At 38.9% G+C, this 20,391-nt stretch overlaps 1 protein-coding gene across 1 annotated transcript in view; it reads left to right on the top strand.

Moving 5' to 3' along the window:
• SGK1 (serum/glucocorticoid regulated kinase 1) overlaps window positions 1-20,391 on the top strand; it is a 70,035-nt gene that overhangs the window by 20,165 nt on the left and 29,479 nt on the right. Inside the window, exon 2 of the mRNA XM_021540657.3 lies at window positions 3,317-3,532. Coding sequence (XP_021396332.2) covers window positions 3,317-3,532 — 216 coding nt within the window. The remainder of the gene's footprint in view (window positions 1-3,316; window positions 3,533-20,391) is intronic.

The following is a 20,391-nucleotide window of genomic DNA, read 5'->3' on the forward strand; positions in this document are numbered from 1 at the left end:
GATAAATGGAGTAAACAGCTGCAGAATGTACTAAACCCAGCACAAATCTGAACCAAGCTGTCCACGCAAGGGCTGGATGTGCGTGACCGTACCTTGTGACCGGAGAGCAGACTTTAGCACACCCATGAAGGCAAGCCCTAGAAGCAGCCCGGCGTGCCAGGCGTTGGCAGAGCTCCTTGGCAGCCACCGCAGCCCGGCCCCGGCGCGGCTCCCGCGGGCGGCTGCCGGGCAGGTCTGGGCGCGTGGGCAGCACCAAGCACCCGGCTCGGAAAGAAAAACAACTTCCCCAGGCTCAGCTATGCGGGCCTTGGGTTTCTATTGACGTTTGTGGATTATATATTACTTTTCAGAGTGACTCAGTTAAGTTTATTGAAATGTTACATGACTCTTGCTGAGTCAGCACGGCGTTCTGGACAGGATGTACATGAACCTGGACTTTGTCCGACCTAATGAAGAAAAACTACTTTTAAACCTCTCCCCTGACAGCGCATTTGTGGGTGTGCTAACCTATTGGAACTTTTTACAACCATTAAAAAAAAACAAAAAACAAACCAACAATCGTGTTGGTTCATTCAATCTCAAAGCTGGATTCTCCTGAAATTTTTATGCTTTAGTTTCCCCAAAACTCTGCTTCATTTAACAGAATAACAGTATGACCAGAGCAGTGTTAATGATCATGCTTGTTTTTTATCTCTCAGTACAGGCTATAGTGTATAAATAATATGGAGTTATCATGTGGAAACTTTGGTTTAGCCCAACATTTTAAAAAAGCAATAAGTATCCATAAAAAAAAGATGTGTATCTGGCTTAAAATCAGGAGTCATCTTGGAATAAATAGTAAATAAAGAAAAATTATTCAGAATTTAATGTGAACTGAGGAACCACTTGCTGATGCTAGAGAGAGAAATGCCATCTACATTCTGCTGTGTGCAGCTTCATAAAATGCATTCAATCTGTCTTACTTTCCCTCATCATTAAAACACAATTTTTAATTTATGATCATTATACTGCAGAATGTATATTTCATTGCCATTAAAAAGTACAGCTACAAGATCATTCAATGCCAACATATTTCAGTGTATCAGAAGCACCCAGGTCATATTTTGAATGCTTTTTCATATACAGGAAGGCTAGAGATATGTCAATGGAAAGACAAGAGAGTGAAAAAACAGGTGAAGTTACAATAGAAATGATTGTTTAACTGTATCACTGCACATGTAATGAATTTGATATCACAAAACCAAATATCATAGGGTCTTAATGAAAACTTAGATCCACATTTACATGTGAATTCCATATGCAATTGAGAAGTCTCAAGCAAAAGACTGGCCTATGATTCCTGAATTCTTAAGGAAGACTGAACCTGCAGCTCATTGCTGCCCCAGTCCTTTTCTGCTGTCAGTTTGGTTCTTTATTCATGCACATTTCTACACACTGTGTGCACCCATAGTGAAATGCCTGAAGCTGCAGGATGTTGAGGAAGAAAGCCAGAACCAGGTCAGAAAATACTTGACTGACTACCAGGAATATCTTAAAAAGGACAAGTTCAACAGACATTTACTTCTTTCAGAATCACATTAAATATATTGAATGTTTCTTGTAATAAAACTACACTGGGAAATCAAGCATGGGTTGTTTTTTTTTTTTTCCACTTATACAATTGTTATTTTTAACACGCCAAAATCTGAAATTAGATCAAGACACATAACATTGTATTTATTTGGAGAGAATAATATATTTAATGATGTTCTTAACAATCATAGAATCAATTATGCTTGGCAAAAATATTTTTTTTTAAATCTGCCTGAGTTAAAAGATTAGTTTCAATATATATTTGTTGAAATTAAATCTGAAAAAAAAAATAAGCCCTCCCCCCTACAACTTCAACCCATCAACCTGAAGCTAAAGCAGTCCGGATATTTTGTGGGGATGCTCCAGAGCATGGAAGTAGAGGGTAATATTATCCACGTGAACTAACACTAAAAAATATATGGGCAATGCACTGGAAAGTGGCTCATTTGCCCACAGAAGGAAATCTATTTGCTTGGTTTCTATAGAGAGGAAAGAGAAATCTTCCTAATCTTGAGATTTCCAGCAGGTCAGCAGAGCAGGCTCTTTGTTCATGGAGGAGTCACCAGCAGAAGGCCAGTTAGAGATGTCTCATTCTGTTTGTTTATCATACACGATCCCGGTTACCAGTTGCTGTGATATAAGATTTCCACTGTTAATCAAGCTCTTGCCATCCTGCTCATGGCTATAGTGAGATAAAATGTTTTTTTTTCTTGATGTAAAGAATCCTCTAATGGCAAATATCTCCTAATGAAGAATGGAGATGCTGAGGCCAGGGACACAAAGATCACAGAGCAAAGATACAGCATCCTGTCAATAGTGCTGTCAGCCCTGGTTGTCTCAGCCTTCTCCCTCCAGGCTGAAAGAGTTTGTCCTGAGACATCCATCCTTTGCATCCAAACGACAGAGTTCTGATCAGATTCAGTGTAAATATACCACAGCTCACATAGTGGTCTATTTGATTTTGCAGTGGAAAGTAACTTGGAAAAGAGCTCAGAAGGTCTCTCACTCCTCACTTAATGCCTCAGAAAATCCAATACAGTTGATTCACATCAAAGAGACAGTCACAGAAGTGAAAGGAAGAGGAAACAAAGTGCACAAGGCTGACACCATGCCCTGCCAGCACAGTGCATTATGCTCGTAACCAGTGTCCTTCCTACTGCAGTGCACTGGTTCCTAGCTGGGAAGCTGCAGAGATGAGAAGGCAGGGGAAGGCTAGAGGGGTCAGGGTCAAAATTTGGGGCAGGTCAGCAAGAGAAACTGACTCTTGAATGGAGTGATAGGAGGCACAGAAAAGGCAGAGGTAGTTTATAAAGTCAGAGATGATACAGAAGATACTGCTGTTGAAAGAAAGGACTGCAGAAAGCAAGTCTTGCAATTCTATTCCTGCAAAACCAGTCTGCTTTTTCTCATGGTGGAATTGAGCTGTTTAGACTGGAAGTACTTGCTTTGGGTAGTTATCGCTCTCTTTTTAGCAGTCTACCATGTACTTCAATATATTTATAAAGCCTTTATTTTGTAGATAAACTTACGTCAGACTTGCACAAAACAGCAAATAATTCTCAGCATTAAGAGCCTGGCTATGATGATGTGTGTTCACCCTGACTTCGCCTGGTATTTTTTCCTTCAGAAAATTGATTCTGATTATTTTCCCCAATCTGTGCTACTGTCCTAATAGGAAACTGTGTTGTACCATCCCAACTGCTATAGAGCAAAGAGAATCCATAATCTGCTTCTGTGTTGGCAGGTACGAAGGTGGATTAAGAGCCCGATGGTGAACGTTGAAAAGCATCCGCATGCCAGCCTCAAATACCCGGGGTCCACTGTGATGAGTTTACCTGCAGGGGATTCAGAGCTCGAGCCTCCCTTCTGCCAGACCTGCCTGAGTGATCATCCTTTCCAGCGAGGGATTGCTCCTCAGGAGGCTGAGTCCTGCTCCTGGGAGAGCCAGAGAAACAGCAAAGTAAGCCACTCTTTCCTCCCCACAAACTTTGTTTACATGTTTTTTACTGATAACAGGTCTGTACTTACAATGGACCTGTATTTAAGAGATTGTGTGCCCCCGGAAGGGAACGCATGTTCCAAAACCTTTAACTCTACTGACCAAGGCTGTTGTGTACATCTGAGCTCTGCTTTCTACCTTGAAATTTGGTACGCATGGAAAACAAAAGACTATTCACTAAAATGCTGTGATGTACTCTCATAGTATTTGAGCAGATTAGCAGTAATAATAAATATTATTTCCCCGTTTCACAGAAACTGAGGTGAGGGGGATATGTGATACTATCTTTCCAAGATAATGAAAAATACACAGACTTGCTTATTTTTTCCCTTCTGTCCAACAAGTACAAACCCACCCTTCATCCCCTCTACCCTCCAAACCATATCTAGCTTTCTTTTTAGAAATCAGAATTTGGCTCAGGAAGTTTTCCCAAACAGGAGATGAGCTATTCAGGGGGTCTTCTAGGAGGAGAAGGGAAACCCTGTTTTGCCTCAAGTCATGTTAGTATGTTATAGATTACACCACTCCTCATCTAGTGCTGGGCAGGTGCACACAGATGCGCAGATGGCAAAACTGAGAGGGCTGAGATGAAATGGTTGAGAAGGGGCTTTTCTGAGGCAGACTTTGGACCTTTTTTTTCATTGTTCAGCTCCATATTATCCCTGTGGAGAAAAGCCAAATGCAGAGCAGAAAGTTTTCCATAGAGTCTGGCATCCCTGACAGAATAATCTCTTGACTGGAAATGGTGTGCAAAAAAGAGAGAGAGTTGTAGAAACATAAAAGCAAACAAATAAGAATCTTTCCAAGTACAAAGCAGAGCAAATGTGACAAGGCATTTATCAGAGCCTTAGCATACAGCTCACAGCAGAAACATTTTTTTCAAATACATTTGCTGCATTTTTAAACAGGGAAATCCATGCAGCAGGTAAAAAAGGAAGTCCTGTACACTTTTGAAACCCAGCAAAGGCATTGTGGTTAAACATGTGCAAGTGAAGGAGCTAATTACTCCTCCATTTTACTTCATTAAGAAGATTAATTTTGCTCAGGCTGAAGTATTAAAAAAATGAAAGCACCAAAGATGCAGGATTCTGCAAATCCTTTGCCTTGCTGTAATCACATGTACTCCTGTAGAGCTGTAGGGCCTCACAACTGATTTCCATTAGGTTTCGCATGCATATGGGGTAGATTTGGCTGAATGCAGATTCCCCTGGACCTCTCTCGCTGCCTCCTTTCTACAGGCAGTGGAGAAGCTGCTTACTCAGCATCTGGAGTCTGCAGCAAGGGAGATATTTTGCACGCTGCTTTAAAAACATCATTATCTGGTAAAAGACTTCTTGGATAAAGCTATCCTGCATAAGGACTCTTTTAAGTAAGTTAAAGCACAGAGTCCTTGATGTGATTAAATGTAAGGTCACTGCCTTTTTCTCTACAGTAGAAGCAGGCAGGAAGCTTTTAATAATAAAGGGTGAAGGAGTTCTGTGTGTGACCTTTTCCAGGTTTAAAGAGAGTTTCTGGGTGAGATTCTCTTCGAGGATTACAAGTGTCACAAGCTGCATTAAGTGTGAAATAACTCCCCTCACTTTAAACCAATGAACTCGAACAGACAGTTCTGTATTTCAAGGAGAAGACAACGTGATCTCTGTTAAATCAGCAGGGAGCTTTGATTGTTCCAGTCATCTCTTCTGGATAACTCTTGGTTCTTTTTCTCCACTTCTCTTCCTTCACTGTTTTTCAGTACTCAACCAGGTACTGGTATCATGATGATAGCTCCTTTGTGCTGTGCTCAACACCAACTCATACAAGGGTCCTCCTGACCCTGTTCTTTTGTTCAAGGGCAAATTAACTCAAAAACAAATCAGCTGTGAAATATTATTAAAGACTTACTTATTCTAGGCAACATGTTTTTTTCTGACAGGCTTCAGGCTATTCTGATCAGTTTGAAAAAAGCCTTATAAAAACCAACCTGATTAAAACACATCATCCGAGGGAACACGTGTCTGTATTCCTATTCTTATTTCCAGTACAGAACAAGGAAAAAAAAATCATTACTGCTTGTTTACTGTGATTGTAATTATGTAGTGGGGTCTTTAAAAATTGACTTAGGGTAAATAATATTATTTTGAAACTAAAATTATTTTAAATAATGATGGTTTTTTCTTAATACATGCCCACATTTCCACTTCCCCAGACTTTTCTTTTAAGGCATATGTCAGCTGGAATTGATAAAAATTATTTCTGATGTAACCTCTATTAAGTCTCCTCTGTTATTTGTACAATAGTGTATAATCTCTGCATTTTTATTACTTTTTTTTCTGCTTTACTTACAGTGGACTAGATAATTATCAAGCATTGCCAGAAAATCATGCTAATTTTCACATGACTGGCTTACACAGGTATACTATTGTTTTTTGTAACTGATGTGAATTAGTTATATGGGAGCTTATATCTGCTGTACCAGTGTAACAGCTGAAGCCCTGAGAGCTTGGACCACTGCCAGGGTAGTGATTTACAAAAACCAAACTTCAGTTTTCCATGTCTATCTGCATAGTTCAGGTTGCACATAACTCACTGGCTTGATGAGGAGGGTAAATTTGCTTTCAAAACAAATTACCATGCTGTGTAATGAATACCTCCTGTGAATAAGCTAGTTTTGAAAGAGCAGGCAACCCACCTCTTAGAGTTGCATTGCAGTTTGCTAAATAGGGAGAGGCAAACATGGTGAAAATTGGGCGTGATTTAAATCTCTCAGGTGAGGGTTTACCAAACTGGGTTATAAGAAGCAAATCATACTCACGTGCACACACACACACACACATATAAAATTCTTTCATGCTCTGCATGACCTGTGTATTCCTCTTGCACTGTATTGTTATGTCCTTGTTTCAAACCTTTCTCTAAATATATGCAAAAGATAGGACCTTGTTAGTGAGCTCAAAATATCTATCTTTTTTTTCTTTTTCTTTTTTTTTCTCAGAGCCAAGAGCTAGGTTCAAGGCTTGTTCTGTTCTTTCCACTTTGTCTAAAAAAACTCCTGCTGCCCTCTCCATCAGCTGGCATCTGTCCTGAAGCACCACAGACACATCTCTATCTAGTAGACCAAAGCTTTAAATGTCTTGAGCTGTCTTTTCTTTCCACAGCTAAACAAAAGCCCTGTGCAGCCCCTAGCTAAGGGGTGGGAGGAGTGAAAGGGCGAGCTAAGCCTTTACTCCACTTCAATTTCAAGACAAGGTGCCTTCAGCTGGCTGGGAGCATGTCCAGCACAGCCACACTGCGTGGTGGGGCACTGGGGGTGCCGAGCAAGATGCTCAGCCCCAGCAACCCCAGGAGGGGCCTGTCCCCACATCAGGGGTCCATCCTCACATCAGGGGCCACATGGCACATTTGGATCTCTTCACCCTCTCCTATCACGTCTGTGGGGCAGGTGATGTGAAAGAAATGGAGGCTTCTGAGGCAGTTGCCTTGTCTTCTTCCACCCATGGCAGTCCATCCAAGCCCAGTGTCTTCTGTGAAGGAGCACCAGGAAAATCTTAATTAGGGCTGCAGGGAATTCAGTGCTGCCACCTTTTTGGATAAGTCCTTTGCAGCTTAGTGGAAGATAATTACTCTCACAGACACTTTTGGATCTTGTTATTACATTCATAGCAAGAAATTTTTTTGCTATTAAAGGTCTTTCAAGGCTCCTGTGTATAGAAGAGCTCTTGAATTCAGTCAGATTTCATTACTTTACCATATTTCAAGTCTTGCTTCAGAGAGGAGGAATGCTGAAAGAAATGTACCAAAGGGCAATTATTTGAGATAGTTCTACTTACAAATCTCTCCTACAAATAACTTACAGCTTCTAGAAATTTACATTTGAGATGGGGTAAGAATATGCTTCGGATTAAATATTTTGCAAAAAGAGGCATCATAAAAATTAATGCCTTTTAATGTGGAGATGAAAAAAATCAGACTAGCTCTCCATAATGAAAGAGTTTGGTGACAGATCTGAGTGGGATTTTTAGGGAAATATGGTTTTCTCACACATTTTAGATAAATAACCCTCCTACATTTAATGATCCAGTTTGGTAATGAGGCACCCTGTGATTTACACCCTGGTAAGTGCTAGATAATACACTAACATATGCACATACACAACAGAGGAAATGAAAATCCTGAAAACCCAGTACAGGACAAAAACATTCCTAGAACCAATATATGTAAAAAGTGCTGCAATAAAAGACAATTTGGAAAAGTAGACTAAAAAAAAGGAAGTTTGGATAACAGAATTGTTCAGTGAAATAAGTCTGGAGAGGACTGTGAGAAGCTCTAGCAAATTCAGGCAAATTAATAACCTGATGGCAGATTACACTTGATAGAGACAGAAACACAGTAATACACTTTGATGGAATAATTATAACTACTCAGTACACCCTGTAGGGTCTTGAATTAAGTGTGATTATTCTAGAAGGCAGCCTGGATGCCACAGAAAGTAGCTTGGCTCAGGTCAGTTCCACACTCAGCAAAGCAGATGCTCTGTGCTTACATTTAGGAGTACAGCCCTCCATCCACTGAGTCTACTTCTGTCCCATGTGGAGTGACATGGGGAAGGATGTGAAATAGATATATCAACTGTGGGTGAGAGCAGCAGTACCAGGGCAACACATGGCTCTGAAAGGCTTTGCAGAGCAAATTGTATCTTTTGTTTCTTCATTTATATAATGAAATCCACTTTGGAGTGTCAGTCAGAGACCAGTGTAAGTAGGATCCTTTTGAAAGTCGGGGAGCAAAGGACAGATAAAGAGGCAAATGGTCCCTCAACCTATAGCTCAGACTGACATCGGTGTGAGCGTTGTTGTCTTGATGGCATGCCCCATGCAGGGATTTAGAAAAGACTTATGAAGATTATCTCAATGAATTTTGGTTTCTCTTTTGTCCCTTCTTGTTCTTCTTCCAGGAAAAGGAGCTGGCAGAAAAAAAATATTGTTAACATAATTCCAGAAAAATTATGGTGCTTTATTTTCCAGCTCCATGGTAATATTGAAAAGTAGAAATGGGTCTGGAAAGAGAAAATTAAAAACAATGGAAAAATTCCCATTTAAGCAGAGAAACAAGAAGAAAATATTGTATAAAAAGATTGTGCTATAAAAGACAACATTATAAGCAGACTTTAAATATAAGAGCTACAAGGATATGCAACTGTCTTTCAAAACAGAAGAGTTAAACTTAGTGACATCTGGCTGAAGTTTAATATATTAATGCATAGAATATTCCTGCCCTTACAGTGGGTTACTCCAGATGCCAAGATATGTTTTACTATGGCCCCTAGGACTTGAAGGTGGAGGCTTATCTCACTGAGCTGGGAAACTTCCCCTTGTGTTCATAAAAGTGACATACAGAGAGATGATCTATCAGATAACCCTTTTTCAGTGTTCCATGTTATACTGAGGATACTTGCAACATAATCCTAAGGAAGAAAATGTTAAAACAAGTAAATAGTTCTATACTGCATGTAATTTAACTTCAGAATCCACAACCACTGGAACTCCACAGATTCTCTCACCATATTTCATTTACAAGTAAATCCAGACATGATACACTGCTCCAGTAATGTATTACAGCACTGTCTGAAGATTAAAGAGAGTTTTAGAGAAGAAAGTGATTCAAGATGAGCAATTAGAACAGTAAAGAAGGTATTTTGTATCTCTCTTCATTCTGCAGTTTCTGCTTGTAGAAAGTCTGTCTTTTCTGGATCATCACAATTCAAAGCTGTAGCTTAATCCTGTGAGTTGACAGTCTCTAATGAAAAAGCCATTTTTCATCAGCAGAGCTTATAGCTATTTCCTAAATAGTTGTTTCTAGCTGACTACACCAAAGCTCTTTCAGCTAATGACATAAATGTGTCACTAATGAGGTTTTGATGGAATTTGGAACTAAGTACGTTTGAACACTTACCTCCACCCATAAGTACAGGCTTATTTACCTGCCAGTAGGTCTCTGTGCTTTTGGAATTTGATTGTCTATACATATGAAGACCAGGCACTCAAACATTATTTTATTGCAGATCCTATAGCTTTAGCAAAATGAAACAGTCACAGATTTCTCTGTTGCTCAGATTTCTCTGCAGCTGTGAGTATCAGCTGTGAAAGCAACACATGAGTGAGGTGGGAACAGGCTTTGTTTCAGGGATTAAATCTAAATGCAGTACATAGTTACATGGGTTTGTAATGGATTGATATAGGGTTATTATGGATAATATTTATTTAGACAAGTCAAAAATGTTTAACACAAAGGCATTTTCAAATGGAAATGGCAAAGCATAGTTTGCAAATGCACAGGCTAAAATTATGTGTAATTTCAGTGAATGGGAAAGACTGAATAGCAGACAATTGCCTGTGGGGGGTTTTACAGTCCCAATTGACAAAGAGAATGTCTATACAGCACAGAGCATATAAATCAGCTCCATGGCTCAAAGAAATTATGGGATACATCAATCATCTGCTTTACAAATATGCAGTGAGGCACTCAGTCATTTGTACATCCATCACAGGTCTGCTCAAGTGCCACAGACTTAGTAAATTAATTGGAGAAGTCAATATCAAATCTAAAAACATGTTCTCCTCCTTTTTGAATGCTGGTTCAACACTACTGAAGATAATTAAAATATTTCATATTTTAAAGAAACTGTCAAGTGTTTTCCCTGAGGATAGCTAAAGCTGGAAAATGATTTATTATTCATTCCATGGGGTTTCCATAATACCTGAACTGGCAATGACATACTTTTCTCTCTCTTTCTAAAGTTATTTTTTCTTTTAATATGGTTTTTATATAGCACCTTTTTGAGTCAGAGATTCAAATGGCTTTGCTGACAGTCAACGAGATGAAATAAAAGTATTCCTTCCTCCATTGGTGGTAGTAACCCAAAAATACACAGCAGAGTGGGTATGAGGAATCTGGGCCAAACACAATAGACCAAATTTCTGTTTAATTTTGTTCTGTCCAAGACAGACAAAAAGCTCATTTTTTTTTTTGAATATAAAAATAATTGACCATATCAATTGATCAGCCACATGAGGCCAAGAGATTTTCCCCACTAGAATAGCAGAATGTTCTGCATTTCTCCAGAATCCAGTTTCTGGTAATATTTAGTACCTGATATCAAAGAATACAGTGAACAAGACCAGTAAAAAAAGCAGTTAGTTTGAAAGAAGTTTTGTTGTTGTTATTTTTTTTTTTTTTCCTCAGTCAAATGCTGTGCTAGATTCCTTTGGTCTACAAAGGTTCTATTTAGCTGGAGCAACTGGAGTTGGTCTCCTCAACTACAGTTTGATTTTAATCTGTTTATTGCCCGTTTTATAATCATTGCTTCAGCTCATTTTGAAGATAATTCCCTGCTTCACAGTAGATAAGCAAAGGGGTCTGTTGCATTGTGTGACAAGGTCATAAAAACAATGTGACAGGCAATTGATACTTCCCTCTTAAAGAGTAACAGCATACAGATAAAACAACCTCTTTCATATATGTGTTGTTAAGACCACATAAAGACAGCTAAAGATTAGATCTGCAATGTAGCTGAGTGCATCCTCTGACCAGTTTGTGCCCACCACTCCCCACCATAAGACATTGCACAGCCTGCCTAGACTGTGCTTTTGAGTATTGACAAGGGCTGGTCTCGCATGTCCTTTCTCTCTAGAGAAATTAATCCCTGACCCCAAAACATATTTCTTTAAAAAACTTTGTTTCTTCCTCTGGCTACTCTGTATGCGCTGTGTGTCTACCCCTGGAAGTCTCAGACCAGACAAGACACCCAAAGTGCCTTGGTCAGTGCTAGTAACACAGTAGACAATTTTTTTTCCTCATCTTAGCACTGGAGATGTTGCATTCCTTTGCAGTTTATAAATAGATATCACTATTTTTCTGGCTAGAAGTTCCAGATAGCCTCTTATGTACAATTTTCCTCTTTGCACAAAGAGCTTATAATTGGCAAAAAACTCCATTGTAAACTCATGTATTCTGTAAATCCTATTATATTAGTCAATACAGTGCCTGCTGCTCATTTAAGGTAGTTTAATGGAATCCACACCCCAGGACTCCTCAGTGTCTCTTCTCTTAATACAGTGTTCTTGCTATATGTCTAATTATAGAGTTTCCATTTTGTGAAATCTTTTCATCCTTCTGAACAGTTAGCTCAGGATCTTCTAGAAGATTTTCTGTGATGCACTCTCTAGATTTGACAGATGCATGATAAATCATCTTTTCCAACATTTGCATTAATGGAATTATAATTATTTCCAAAGCAGCAGTGCAGCTGCACAAAGTCTTTGTTTGGCCTATACTGTATGACACCATATTAACATTTACCTTTAAAACAAAAAGAAACTCTGCTCAGGCTCAAAACAGTCACTATCTCTCTAAATTATTTTGGAGTCTTACTGGAAAAGGCATTCTTGTTTTTAACAACCTGTGGTAGTTTTGCATAAGTTGAAGAATTAATTTCATGGGCAAAAAAAGTCAAATTTTCCTGAGACAGAGCTCAGTGGGATTGTGGGGTGGGTGTCATCTCATCTAATGCCTATAAAAGGCAAATTAGTCTGGAAGAAGGAGTCAGGCCCATGGGACTTCCATTGATTAGAAATGCCAGTTTAAAATAACTTAAAATTAATCTAACCCTTCTAATTAAGAAATCCTTAAGTGTGAGCTGTCACGTGAAACCATGTGGGGTTTTGTTTTCCTGAGAAACTAAGAATTTCTTTGCAGATAAGTGGACTTACAGTCAGAAGTAAAACCAGAACAACATACAAATGTTTAAATTCCAATAAACATTTACAAATGTTTAAATTCCAATAAACATTTGACAAGTGGTGTGGTAGCACCTGATAACCTCTTCCTTCTGGAGCAGAATCTATTGCCTGTAGTTACATGATTAAATTCTGCACAGACACAAGTGTTTCAGGATAGTGCTAAGCAAGCAAATAGAAAAGACAAAAAAGAGGTTAGATTTATTTCTCTAAGTCATGAAGAAGGATTAAGAATGGTCTTGAAGAGGATGTGGTAGGATCCATTTTGCCCTTGAAGGATAAGACAAGCTGATGAGAGGGGATACCTCCCACGTATTATTACTGCAAGTGTGAAGATATGAGGATACGATTTAGATAACTGCCAAATCTGCTAGGTGGGGAAGACAAACACCTCTCTACTCCCAAAGCATCTTCTAACTACTCGTCGGTAATAATCTGTCCGGGTGAAAATGGAGGATGCTGTGAATGCCTCCTTTTGAAGCTGCAACACCTTGTAAGAGCACACACAAAAACTTGTAGCTTGCTTGAACCCTGGGCAGCCTTCCTGAAACCCCTTCTTTGGGTATTAAGGGGTTGCGGGATGAAGTGCAGGTGGGAAGGAAAGCTACGGTTCCTGCCCGCTTCCTAAAGGTCTCATTCTTGAGAGGCCAAGTTTTGCCATCAGCGATTCAGCTCTATTTCAAGCAGATTCACGGAAAGCAGGAGAAACAGATCTGATTTCTATAGGTTGGAAGGACCTGTCAAAACTGGAGCATTTGTTGACAGGCTTGGTCTATTAGATAGAAACAAGGATTGATGCTCTTGAGAAGTTTTTCAAAAGCCACTCTTAAAAGTGGAGTTAGATAGCTGATGCTAACATTTCTCCCTCGATTGTCAAGATATTGGTTATTGTTACTGTGAAGCACCTAGTGCTGCTGAAGAGGTACCTGCAGAGGTTCTATACACCTAGAGTTACAGATTATGTCCTAGAAGGTTGATGTCTAAAAGCTAGCTTTCACTAAGAGTATGATTTTGGTTTCTTAAGGATTTTTGGGGGTTTTTTTGGGTTGTTTTTGGTTTTTTTTTTTTGGTTTGGGTTTTTGTTTAGGTTTTTTTTTTTTTTTTTTTTTTTTTTTTTAATCTAGCCCGCAGGAATTTAAGCTCTTTGAAAGATAAAGATATTTTGGCTTAAAAAGCTGTCCTTTCATCAAAACAATTCCCCAAGCCTCAAGATACACTTACTGAAAGAAAAGCATAGCTACATGCAAAGCCAAATGCATACAGATGCATGCAACACAATCCCTTTTTTTTACGTAATAAATGACAGCTACTGAGGGAATGGCTACAGATGAAAAGGACAAACTAGCTTTCTTTTCAAAGCACCAAAGGGAAACACATGGAACAATGAAACTGTTGAGTAAACTCTGTCAAGATAAATATCGTATATCTGTAAAGAAAAGTACCTTTAAAATCCGATTACTTTAACTGGAAGAATTTCAGACATCTGTGTACTTCAATCACCAGGATTTTTTTTGTCAAATTTGGAAGTTCAGGGTTTTTCTGTTTAGTTTTGCTTTCATATGCATCACTGAAATCTTATTAGGTTTTTTAGTTCCAGCTGTCTCTGAGGATGGCTTTTGTTTTTCAAATTCAGCATGTCAGCTAACTATGCTTATTATATTCCTAATGTGTCAAACCAGCATTTAATATCAATCTTGGGATTGATTCTGAACATTGATACTGCCGAAGTTCCACCCTGATAAAGCACTGCTTAATACTTTCCACACTCTATAGCGTTGAGTGGACTTTGAAGATCAGGATGTGGGAATTCATCCCTAGAAGGCGTAGATACACTGTAAAAGATTTTTATGCTCAGGTAGTTCCTCCATCACAATGTGCCTCTTCTAGGTCTTGCATTATAGGCACATCTGGAAGACAAAACTCAACTGCAAATCTGCCATTTCCTGCACTAGGTACAGCCACTGCCACCGTTCAGTCCAAGGCTTTGTATTTGTTGGGGCATTTCACACCCAATTCAAAAGACAATCTAATCACAGATCTGACTCCTCCTTGTCCTCTCAGGCTTGCCTGTGGTGGCAATGTTTGAAATCTTTGGCCCCTTTGTCCTGTTAAAGCTATGGAATTGCTGCAGTAGACTGTGAATCTGTGTTTTTACCACATTAGCATATGCTGAAATCTGTACTGAACCTATGCTTACCCCAGTCTATAAGTGCAGAAGCACAGGAAAAAGGCAATTTGGACACTCTCCAAGCATATTGCTGTAAAACTCAGATTGTATCACTGCCATGGATGCCATTAGCAGCCTGATTCTTCCTTATGTTTCATTCCAGCAATACTGAGAAGAGTGGAAATAAGACCTGTAGGAATATTTGTGGATATATAAGTCTATACAACTTCCTTTATGAACTGCCAGCAGATCTTCAGAGGACATTGTTCCTTTAAGTTTTGTAAAGAGTTTTAGTGGGGGAAAAAAGGTCTGGTGCCTTAATAGAACATTTGTCAATATTATTTTTCTTCCGGTGAAACTGCTGTGTATGGTTAGTTTTGAACTTTCAGTGTCTTGGCAACAGTCTTGTGGTGAGGCTGATAGTAACAGACTTGCTCAATTCTGTCACAGCCTCAAAATCTGTTTGGCTCTAACGTGATTGTTGCCAGTTTTGGGTGGGTTGGGATCATTTGCTATCATTTCAATAAGAATGCTGCTTCAATTTATTTGAGGGAGAACCATAGGTTCTTCTTGGACCAAAGCCACAATTCAATCCTGCAGATGGTCTTAATGATAAAGATGGACCACTGCTTATGTTACATCTGCTTTAAAGTTTTGTGGGCAGCTGGAAAGGAAAAGACCTACATACTGAATAAATCTTTTGGAGGAATGGAAAAACTGAACCTCTGATTCTTCTAACAAGTAGGAATTTTCTTCAGAGAGATCTGTAGCTATAAGCCAGCATTCCCACATCTCATAAGGTAACGGCATGCAAGCAAATACTTGTAGTTTGAAAGTAGGAGCAACTATTTTTCAGAGTTACAGTGACTGATGATGCTTAGAGGTGTGTTAAATATTTTCCTATTTAACAAATCCCATTTTTCTTGATGCTATAATTAAAGTGAATCCGAAGAGGAAGTATTAACACATCCAGAAATCCTCTTTTGGTGCCTTTATGATTAGAAATTAGCAGTGAAATAAACCTTGTTCTTTCCTTACTCCTCAAAACACATGGCTAGAGACAGTTCACAGCAGCAGAGGCTAAGGACCAACCACATGCTTAGTGGACATGCAAGTAGTTGAATGTCTTACGTTGAAATTTTGGCCAACCCTTTTGTGCACAATCAAGTCTTGTTAATGATGACAGCATCAAATATCAAACTGTCAAATGTTCAGAAAAAACACTGTCAGCAATTGCACAGCCAGACTGCAAGGACCATGCAGGCTCTATTCATTTCTTCCTTAGAACCTGTATTGTGAATTGCAAAATTTGGTTTAAATCTGATTTAAGCCAGGCTTCAGCCAAACTGGATATTGCTACATGGCTGACCAGTGTAAAATGCATCCATCCAGATAAGAATGATGTTCATACAGAACTTTATGGCTTAAGTCCCTCAATTTATTTTTTGGGTAGAATGAAGATTTAGAACTTCATTCTACCCAATGAGCTGCACAAGTGATCCAGCCACTTTTGTCTCCTGTCAGGAGAGCCAGAAGAAACCTGCTGATAAGAGCTAATCACAGCCCGACATAGCAGTAGCCTATTCATTTAAGTAATTTCAGTGTCTACACCTGTTTCTAAATGGCAAATAACAATCACTGCTGTCATTAGCAGGCCAGCATCACTCCACCACCACCACCTCTTGCAAAATATGAGTGTAGAATAACATGGGCTTTTCATAGTTGCATAAGATTCCATTTCAAGTTTTGCACTCACACAGCATACAACAGTAGCATTATTTAGACATCCATTTACATCACCTATACAGCTTTGCTTCATTTCTTCCTCTGAGCACTTATGCAACAACCGCTGGAATCATAAATTAACCTAAATAAAAAGGTACAGATTTTGCTAATTTACTTTCTTTACCTGCAGATATTTGTAACAGAGGCCTCACTCCTGAAAGTAGAGTGAGATTTTTTTCATTTTTTTTTAACAGAGAACAATGCTATTTCTTCACTATGTCACTGAGTTATCAGAAATTAATGGAAATACGATTTCAAGTACAGCACGGGTAGACAATGACTCTCCAAAACCATTTTGCTTCTAACCAGCCTCATTTCCTTTCCATTTTCAGGTTAAATGATTCCTTAGCAGGGAATAAGAATGGAGAATGATCAGGCACTTTAAAAATAAAGGGTCAAACCTAAGTACAGTAGACAATCTTTTCTGGTAATAATATGTTCTTGACCTTGCTGTCACAGGACTGAACTGCAGTATTATGAAAATATCAACACTTCCCAGTCAGCAGGAGATTGAAGCTGTCCCTAGAGGAAGCAATATTTGGCTTCCTCAGGATATGTACATCTCAGGCCATGGAAATGCAGCAGGACAGTTGGTGAGTGCATCATGCACTTGCTGTTGGTGGATCCTGTTTAATTTCAGCTCCTCCTGCAAGCTCACCTTCTGTTCTTCAGTCAAGAATATCTGCCCTGTATGAATAAGTTTGTGTTCCAGACAAGATTAAAGGATGTGCCAGCCATCATCTTTATTCACAAGGACAGAGATAGACACTTCACAGGGCTAGGGGACGTAAGAGGGCTCAGGCTATGGTGGCATTTGGGATGTAAAAAGAAATCTGGTGAATAACAGGGAGATTTACAGGTCTCACAGAATCCCTCAGGTAAATTGCTTCTGATTTTTTCAATGGCTGTAAATCTCAGCTGACTCAGTGTGGACCCTGTACACATCAGAGCCATTATCCTTTACCTCCTCTCACCAAGCTGCCAAGGCCTGGAGCTGTGCTACAACAAAACTAATTATCCAGGAACAAATTTAGCCCTTTTCCTGAGTAATTCACCCCTGTTCCTGAGCAAATCCTATATACATGAAGTTTGAGGTCTTGTCAAGCCTACTGGCAGGACTTCAGATCCAGTAAGTTTCAGTCCCTTTGTATCTGAATACATGGCAGAATTACAAACCCTGGAAAAAGGGTCCCCAGGGGCTTTATGAGCATCAAGAAAATATGCAGAAAAAAAGGGCTTCTCCATTGGTATAAACCCCACTGTATGTGTAAGCTGATTGTCATCCTTATGTAAGAATGTATTGGGGGATATCACTTCATCATGAAAATGAATTGGAGGATTGGAAAATAAAGCCTATTCCAGATTCTTTGAACTGAGATTTGAGTCTGAACAAATCTTCAAACACTTTGTTACTTAGATTTTTCCATCTGTAAAATTGAGATAATTATCCAATTAATCCTTAGGCTCAGTATTTTAAGATGCCACATATTATCAATTTTCCCTGCCTCATGGAAAGCATACATCATTTCATGAGTAGTCACTGCTTTTATTTCTTCCCACATACAGAAAAATACAGAACAAAACAGTATTGCAACTAGTTTTCCATACTCTTTTCCATACTCTGCCTAGGACAGAGTGAAGCTATAGTCTTGAAGGTCTGCAAACTGCTTACATGATAAGCACTCTTAGTATCTGAAGCAAAATCCAGTCATATCTTCTCCCTTGCAATAGGTGCTATATGACTGAACAGCCAGAGAACAATTATCACTGTGGGCAGATGTGATTGTTGCTGAGACATCTCACTTGCTCATCCATGAAAAAAATGCTCCTTGTTCAGGCCAGAAGCAATTGAGAGAAAGCTGGAAGCATGCAAAGTTCATTGATTATTTCTGAGGGTTTATAACCCATGGCAGAGAATTAGTTCAGGCAGAGTGGGAACTGACTACAACACTTGCCCAAATCTTTAGGCAAACCTGCAGTGAATTCAGTTAACATTCACTTTCCTGCATTAACTGTTTGTAAATGAGAGTGAGATAATGTACAAGTGAATGACTTTGCTCTGGTTAGAGATGGTGAGGACCAGAAAATACAGTCTTATGACACTTTCAGTCTGATTCCTGGGGAACAAGGAAGTATAGCCTTGGAAGATATCCACAGCTCTGAGGGGCCCTGTAAGCATGTGGGAGCTCTGCCTATGCAACATACCTTGCTCATTGTGAGTGTTGTGTCAGCTCCACATGCAGATATATATATTTTACACTGCTTACTTAAAAGTTAAATTCCATGCTCAAAATTATTTTAGGTGCATTTTATAATTTTTATTATAGGTACAAAGCATTAGTTTCTTTGTGATAAATTGTTAAAAAGTTATTGTGATAAATAGTATCACAATAACTTGTGTTAAAAAGTAATTGTGATAAAGGTTAAATTATAGTCTTTAGTTTGGCCTCCTTAAGTCTACATAAAAAGAGAAAAATGGCAGTAAGTCCCAATTTTGGATAGTCTAGACATGATCTCTGTTTCTATTACACCTTGTCTTATTTTGGAAAATACAAGCAATGTTAATTAAATGGTAGGGTTTTTTTTCTGAAATTGATTTAGGATATAGGTGCATATTATTGTGAGTCAACTGAAAGGGCTCAGATTTATAGCTCTGTTTGCTACTTTGTAGGAACTGTGTGTATTTCTCCCTTGTGTCAAATGAAAGATTATTTAACCCTGGCTGAGAGGACCACAATGACTTAATAAAAAATTAATTTGAGAGGCAACTTGACCATGGCCTACAAATATCTTCCCAGTGGAACAGCTACTTGTAACACAAAGCTCTTCAAAGAAAAGATATAAAAGCATCTTGTGACTGGAAGATCAAGCAAAAGCAATCAATAAGAAAAAAAGGTGAAAAAAATGTTGAACAAATAACTCATATAAGGAAAGGTAGATTTTACATCACTGGAAATCCTGAAGTCCAAACCAGGCATAAAAGGTCAGAGGAGAGCGGGGTGAGGTAGCAATAAACTTGACAAGATTCTGTAGCCACATTTTGCAGAATATCAGACAAGATCGTTGTATCATCTACTTCTGACTCTACAGTTAGGTACCTGAATTTCCACTCTATTCAGCATTGTCTGGTCTCAAGATTACTTTTCAGTCCCATGGAACTAAACACCAATATGAATCTGAACCCAAAGTCAAACTCTTTCAAAATCTCAGGCTAGAAACCTTGGATCTCATATCTTGGCTTTAATGAATTTTTAAACTAAGAGAGAAAAAAGTAGCTTTTAAAAAATGTTCTGTTCAATACTTTTATTTCCACCATCTGACATAAATAAATAAATATGTTAGCTGCTTTATAATGATTAATCAAAATAAGATTTATATGCATTGTTTGGACCAGTGTAATTCTACTGTAGAAAAAGCTGGTGAAATTTCATCTAAGTGTAGGTAAGAAAAATGCTGATTTTCACTGCTGCTTGTCCCTTGACTTTGTTTTCCCAAGAGGAAGGATTCTTTGACTGACTGGTAGCTACAGCATGCTGTACATTCATAATGAATTGATGTCTGATGCAGCATTTACATTGCACTGCAGGTTTGCAGTTTCATTGTTCCCAGCACCCTGTCCTGTGAACCACAGCACAGTCCTTCCTCCTGTTACACCAACCAGTCCCATTCAAACTGATCTGGTTCCAAATATCATCAAATTCAGCTCTGATTTGCCCTGTTGAAGGCAATGAGTCACAACACCTCTGACTCACAGAATGTTGTTCAGTTATGACCCTGAGCTTGGCTTTAGGCTGGGATAAGGTCCTTAGTGAAAAACACAGTTAACCAAATACCAAATTCAGTTTTCCCAGTCTGTTCTTCTGCAGGAAAATGCATCTTCTTTCCCCTGACAATGGTCAAGCAACCTCTGGAAGGTTCCCTTGTGAGGTACAAAACAAAAACATACATGGTTGTGTTTTTGCAGGTTAGATGTGAGCTACTTCAAATAGCTTGGATTTATACAGGTTAGCTGCAAGTCTTACAAGAAATGAGTTTTTAGTCCACCAATATCTGCTTTCCCTTCCCTGATAATCTTAATTGAACAAAATATTGCC

The sequence above is a fragment of the Lonchura striata genome, chromosome 3 (genome assembly GCF_046129695.1).
Source record: "Lonchura striata isolate bLonStr1 chromosome 3, bLonStr1.mat, whole genome shotgun sequence".
In the NCBI taxonomy this organism is placed as follows: domain Eukaryota; kingdom Metazoa; phylum Chordata; class Aves; order Passeriformes; family Estrildidae; genus Lonchura; species Lonchura striata.